Source organism: Poeciliopsis prolifica, unplaced genomic scaffold (assembly GCF_027474105.1).
Source record: "Poeciliopsis prolifica strain line A6 unplaced genomic scaffold, Auburn_PproV2 SCAFFOLD013, whole genome shotgun sequence".
Classification (NCBI taxonomy): Eukaryota; Metazoa; Chordata; class Actinopteri; order Cyprinodontiformes; family Poeciliidae; genus Poeciliopsis; species Poeciliopsis prolifica.
This window is the reverse complement of record NW_026562388.1, coordinates 7,095,929-7,102,552: the sequence shown is the minus strand read 5'-3', so window position 1 is coordinate 7,102,552 and position 6,624 is coordinate 7,095,929. Positions and strand designations below refer to the sequence as shown.

Below are 6,624 nucleotides of genomic sequence, written 5' to 3'. Positions count from 1 at the left end.
ACTTTTGTCACAGCTTCATCTGCGTGGAACTTTTTAGTTATGTTTGTGAAATGACAAAATAGGTGCATTTGAAATGTTTTTGTATCTAGGCTATCTGAAAAACCTTGAATTGAAACAAATATGATAATTGTAAAATATAAAATGGCCCAGACTGTTTACTTATTCTTTTCCAAACTTCCCGAACTTCAGTCTTTTTGTAAAGATGTTTTTAGGCTCTGTGAATCCACCTCAGGTTGTAGTCTACAGGGATCTCGGTTTGGCGCCTGGGGATAATACCAGTACTTTTCTTAAGGAAATGAGTAAAGTAAATAAAAATTTATTTATGTACCACAAGTTCCCATACAGATGTCACAAAGTGATTTACAAAAAAGAGTAGCCCAAGAACATACAATCTACAATGCCGACAAAAAAAGAAACAACACAGTCAAAAATGCGTTTCATAAAAAACCCACTAAACCTTTTAATAAAAATATTTTTAGCTGGTTTTTAAATGTATCAACAGAGTCCAAAAATACATAGGCAGTGTATTCCCACAGTCTGGGTGACGCCAGCTTGGAGAGATCAATCTCCTTGAGTTCTGATGCAGATGCATAGAGGACCACAAAATGGTTCTGATTCAGTTACTTCAGAACATACAAAGAGGTCTTTATTTAAATCAAATCAACAATAGGTGAAGAAGCTTGTCCATGTAAAGCTCAGACGGTTAAGACTAACATTTTAAATTAAAACGTAGATCTGACTGGCAGCCGGTGTAGCAACTATAAAACATGCCATATGAGATCCTCTGTGTGAGCCCACCAACAGTCTCTCTGCAGTTTTGAACAACCTGAAGAGCAGCCAGCCTATTCTTCCTGAACAAGTAAAAAGGACATTACAATAGTCCAGCTGAGACAAAGGAATGAATCATGATCTTAAGATTACTTGTTGACATCATTAGTCTAAGCTTTGACTAATGATGACTCATTAGTTAAAGTCTATTTGAGATATTCCTCAAATGGAAATAAAAAAAACAAACAGTTTTTAGTCATCTGCTGAATTGATGCTCAATAGTAAAAAGCCTAAATAAAAATTGCACCTAAGTCTCTGAAAATCTGCAAGTCCTAAATCACCCAGTTAGAGTTTAATGTAAGACACACATCACTGTTTGGAGTGGTCAACAAAATTTAAATTTAGTTTAGTTTTTTAAATTAAATTTTTTTCAACAGATGCCCGATTTTTGTTAAGTGATTATTAAAGAAGACAAAACTAAATGAGGAGTATAAAAACATCATCAGCATTACATCTTAATGAAACATAGGTTTTTAATGATATAGATCATTATTTTTACACAGATTCATGTATGACTATTTGCTGCATCTCTGGAAATTTGTACAAGTGACTCGTACAACGCAAACTACAAACACAAACTGTATCTCCTCTGTGGAACATAATGAGACATGTTGCTTTCTTTTTTGGCTCGCTGGCCACTTATCAGAACTTTGCAACCTTTGATCAGCTAATGAACTGGTGATTATGAAGAATTACAGCATTTATAGCCTGATAACACATGCATTCACAGCCTGTCACCAGTTCCCATATCCTAAATATAGGGCTAATGGTCATGTAATTGACTCACTAAAACCTACACCTTGTTGTTATAGATTACTGAGTTATTGGAGTCTTCTTGATCTCATCATCATCCTCCATTTGAGTGTCAGGGTTGTTGTTGTCTGTGCTCTCAGACTCTTCCTGTGTCTTCTCACTGCAGCAGCCTTTTTTGAGGAGGGAGTTAAGCCGCTCCAGGATGTCAATGGAGTGGTTGATGAGCAGAGCGAGCCAGGCCAGGCCAAAAAAGATCCACGAGGCCATGAGGACGCTGTACCAGTCAGGGTAGTCTTTGTCTGGATTACTATCTAGAAAGCAACACCAAAGAATTGTGTCTTTGTGACAATCAAGAATAAAAGTTAAAACAGTAAGGTGGATGTTTGGGATTTTGGGCGGTGCTGTACCTGCTACAAAATCCCCAAAACCAATGGTGCTGAGGGTGATGAAGCAGTAGTAGATGGCCTGGGAGTAGGTCCAGCCCTCTTGCTGCTGGAACACAAGCATGGGCACGATGAAGAACAGGACGGTGCCACAGACATAGCAGAACAGGTGGACAAAAAACCGTGTGCACCCCTACAGTTTCACCAGGGAAAGAGAGAACAGTGACGTTGGCCACATTCCAAGGAACAGAACAAAAAAAAAAAATACTTATTTCGTCCTCATCACTTGCTTACCTTTCGTCCAGATTTGCCTTCTAGGAAGTCTGAGACATTTCTCTCCAATGCGAGCATGTACTTGCCCACTCTGTTGAGCACCACTACGTTAAGAGGAATCCCAAAGAGTGCAAAGAAGACGCAGAAGATCTGACCAACTGTTGAACTGGGGCTCATGTTTCCATAACCTGTTAAAATAGAAACATTATAATATCTCACCGTTTGATGGCAGATGGACTGCTTTATCTTTATCTTTGTAAATATGAATGATTAAAAATAACATTACCCTACAGACTGACAGCATGTACCAAGCCCGTACCACCAACACCCCAACATCGTCCTTAGTTCATGGCCTTAGGTGTGCACTATGGCCAGACATCTGGTCTCATTTAACATGCTGGTGGAGCTACTGGACTTCAGACATTACTCTCAGTTTTGCAAAGTCTGACCTTGGAGTGAATTTGCTGGGAGGTTCGTTCTTGGGAAGACTGTGTCCTTTAATACTTTACAAAACTATAAATGTCCCTTGAACTTTTTTTATTTTGTCATGTTATAACCACATGTGAGTTATAGAACCACATATTCCACTGACACATTTTGGGATAGGCCAACACAAAGCCTTTTATTTGAAGTGGATTGCCATTTTCTTGGAAGGTTTGCAATTATGACATACTCTTTCCATTTTTGGATGATGGATTGAACAGCACTCAGTGAGATGTTCAAGGTTTGGGATATTGCTTTACAATGTTGCCCTGTTTCAACCTCTTCCACAACGTTATCCCTGACCTGTCTGCTGTTTTCCTGGGTCTGCATGGTGCTGTTTATTTACCAGTGTTGACATTCATGGCAAAAAATGTTCCCAAACCTCATCCTCAAGTATCCCTGTCCTGCATGTTTTCGGTGTCCCTTATTCTTCCTGAAATTCAATGGCGGTTGGCAAAGGTGTTCCCTTTCTTCCAAAGACCTGATGATCAGTTTTTTAGTCAATTTGGACAGCTGATAACTTCCTAAAATTAAATCCTATGGAAACTGTTCCTGTAAATGCACTTGTAAGTACTTTTCTACCTCTGTTGGATAATCCACTTTAGTAGAAAATTAACACATTAAATTACGAGATTTTTACTATGGGAGGAAATAGCAGTAAACCGTAGAAATAGAATAAGTAAAATAACATGTTAGAATAATGGTGCATAACTGGTCTAGCCTTTAACTACTACTCTAGCTGTACTCAGAAAGCTAATAATCTTGACAGAGTGAGCCAAACATAATCATCTAGACACATTTTTATCACAATGGCCTTCTTTTGAGATTAGATATCATTTCCAAAATTAGGTTGATATATAACTGGGCAGGCTGTCATTTTCAGCAGGTCATACTTCACAGGAAGTGTGTAAAAGTATGTGGTCCTGACCTATAGTTGTAACCACAGTGGCAGCAAACACAGCCGAGCTGGTGAATTTCCAGAAGCCATCCGAGGTTTGGTTGCCTTTCAAACTCAGACCAGCCTTTGAAGCATCTCGAACAACCTAAAAGAGGGGAAAAAAAGGGAAGGCTGAAATTTTCTACAGTTTACATTTATCAATATAATCATACTTTATTAACCACGTGTGACTCCTGTTCACAGTAATCTATTCCACTTTTAGAACACCGTGGAGCTATTCTGGTCAATAAATCATTGCAATCAGCATTCTACAGTAGAATATCTTCCCACCTCTGTGTTCAGAGTTCAGCACCAAAGGTGAGATATTAAAAATACTGCATATAACAGGGTCAAAGTTTGCAATACTTTACGTTAAGGTTGTTTTATTCACACTCCGATGGCTTTACAAGTAAATATGCAGGGAGTTAGCTTATATCTGAGATTTTTGTTCTTCCTCTTTACAAATTTAGCTGGATTTGCTTTAAAACAATACAAATAATCGTCTTTCTATTACTGAGTGGCAGGACATTCACCTGGTCAATAGTTTCAAGTTCTAACATAAATTTGAACAGACGTCAATATTACGTGTGCTTCTTATGTGTTTTAATAAATCCCGCGTTCTCCTAACAGAACATTGAGAACTTTTGTGGCCAGTCAACGCCTTCCAGGTCTGACTCATGTAGGCAAAGCAGAGTTAAAAGTTTCCACAAGATATTTGCATGAAAAAGGGGTTGCCTGTTTGTTATTACATGCTTCCCCACCCCCTTTCTTTATTGCTTAGATTTGATATCAAATCAAACAGTCATGTTTGAAAAGTCTGTGTCTGTTCCCGAACTTCTATTGCAAATTTCTTAATTTTCCCAAATTTCAAAAGGCTCAAACCAAAATTCCAAATTTTATGCGAGATTTATTTTAGCTCTACAAAAGCCTATTTTTGTCACTAATAAAATCTAAATTTTCCTATGAAGACATTTCTTCTAATGGATTCAACATTCAACTCTGTTATGAATTATATTACAATAAATTATTCCACTGTGCACAGAAATACAGCTGTGTGTGGTATCCTGGTACCTTAAAAATAAGATGTGATATTTTTCTAATATTTTTGTCATGTTCCTCTAGGTTTGTTTTGTATTTCACAGGATGAATCACTCCATTGGGATTCAATTGAGTAAAGCTAATGGGTATTTTAATGATTTATTAGATGAAGGGATTGGACACCTGCTTTGCATTCAGCTGGATCATAAACACCTGACTCTGTGTCTGTGTTTTTTCAAACTGGCTTAAGTATCTAAAGTATAACTTTTCTGCTATGTGGATTTTTTCTCCTTTGCAAAGTCTTTCTCATTATATTAGTGGTGTACTAAGATTCAGTTTTGATCACTTTACCCACAGACAAGACACCAAATCTAAACTGGAACACAATCATAGAAAAATTGGACTAGCATTTCTGCAGAGAGAACATCAGATATGATTTTAGGTTTCAGGACTAACAAGTAAGGTATCTACGTTTGTTTAGATGAGATATTTCACAACACCTCAATTTTTTTTATGACCACATATCCTAACACACATTTAATGTGCTCTCAGATGTAAAAGCACAAAACACCTGATCAGGGCTGATAATGCGGCTGCAAGATCCTTTAGGATTCAGAATGGAATCTATGTGTCTTTATAGTAACCTTATTATTATTGTATAACAATCAAGACTATCAATGTATGCAGGAACATAGTGGATTCCAATTTGCTTTTGCATAGATAGGACCTTTACTCACTTGCAGGTTATTAATAAACTGTGATGCTCCACCGCATCATCACAAATCCAGGACAACCTGGATGGTTTTATCCAGATTCTTCTGTCCCAAAACCATGTAAACATGGACCCAACTGTTTACATTTTTTGCTGTCTTTCTGATCATCTGATGCATATCATAGCATGTTTGATGGTAGTGAGTTTATGAGTTTATTCTAATGATAGAATGAAGGTTTCTAGTTGAAACTTAAATTAAAATCTGATGGCAAAATATACAAATTATTTTTTAATTTTGATTTTCTGTTTGAGGTTTTAAAATGATTGTGAAGTCACAGAAAGAATTCCTCTGCATTAAATGTAATCAAAATTTAAAAATCACATAACAGACCTCGCTATGTTTAAAAATCTACTAAGCAAATGACACAGAAGTGTATTGTGATCCATTATGAGTGCAGCGATATCTAAAAGGACAAGTGAATTAGGAGTTTACACGTCTATGTTACACTTTAGATTATTCTAACTAATCCATTGAATCATAATCAGACTTCGGAGTACCTTACCTGAGCCACTTCCTCTAGACCTTCTTGGTTCAGGCAGCTGTACGTCATCAGCAGCCTCTGTTTGTTGAGGAGTAACTTGGAGAGATCCTTCCTTCCAAGATCTCCTTCCAGTTTCCAGAAAATCACACCACCAATCAGCACATAGGCCACATAAATCAAACCAAGCATGAGAATGGATGGCACCCGGGCCAGATTAAACATCTCCTTCACTCCCATGTTGGCCTGGCAGTCTGAACGTTGACCTCCAATTTTAGCTCGGAGTCTCAGCCTCTGCAGTCAGGTGCAAAGAGTAGAGAGAGTTTACCTGGTGGACTCACATCACAGGCAAATCAACCTTTCCAGAGCACTACTGTTTGAATCACTTCATTGGCCTGACATGCAAATCCTGAGGAGCAAAGTAAGATAAGGGAGACACGGCAGCACAAGTAGGAATGTACCATGTCTTAGGAAAACTAAGATATGCACCTCGCTTCAAAATTTCTCACATCTTGTCAGCTTAGAACCAAAGGCTTTAATGGGAAGTTTGAGATCTTATGTGATAACACAATCTCTTTCAAAATAATACCCCTTAATAAAAAATAGCGCCATCAACTGTCTTTGGCAATCCCCGAATAAGTAAACAGAGTCTAGCAGAATGTGATTTAATCTTGGAAT

The 6,624-nt window shown here is 37.7% G+C and overlaps 1 protein-coding gene across 1 annotated transcript; it reads right to left on the bottom strand.

Annotated features, from left to right (window-relative positions):
* Window positions 1-300: 300 nt before the first annotated feature.
* kcnk17 (potassium channel, subfamily K, member 17) lies at window positions 301-6,288 on the bottom strand. Its single transcript, XM_055038555.1, has 5 exons — window positions 5,971-6,288; window positions 3,649-3,763; window positions 2,259-2,425; window positions 1,989-2,157; window positions 301-1,892 (listed from the first exon to the last, which is right to left on the bottom strand). The coding sequence occupies exons 1-5, from the start codon at window positions 6,184-6,186 to the stop codon at window positions 1,642-1,644; spliced, it is 918 nt and encodes a 305-aa protein (XP_054894530.1). The 5' UTR covers window positions 6,187-6,288; the 3' UTR covers window positions 301-1,641.
* Window positions 6,289-6,624: the final 336 nt, after the last annotated feature.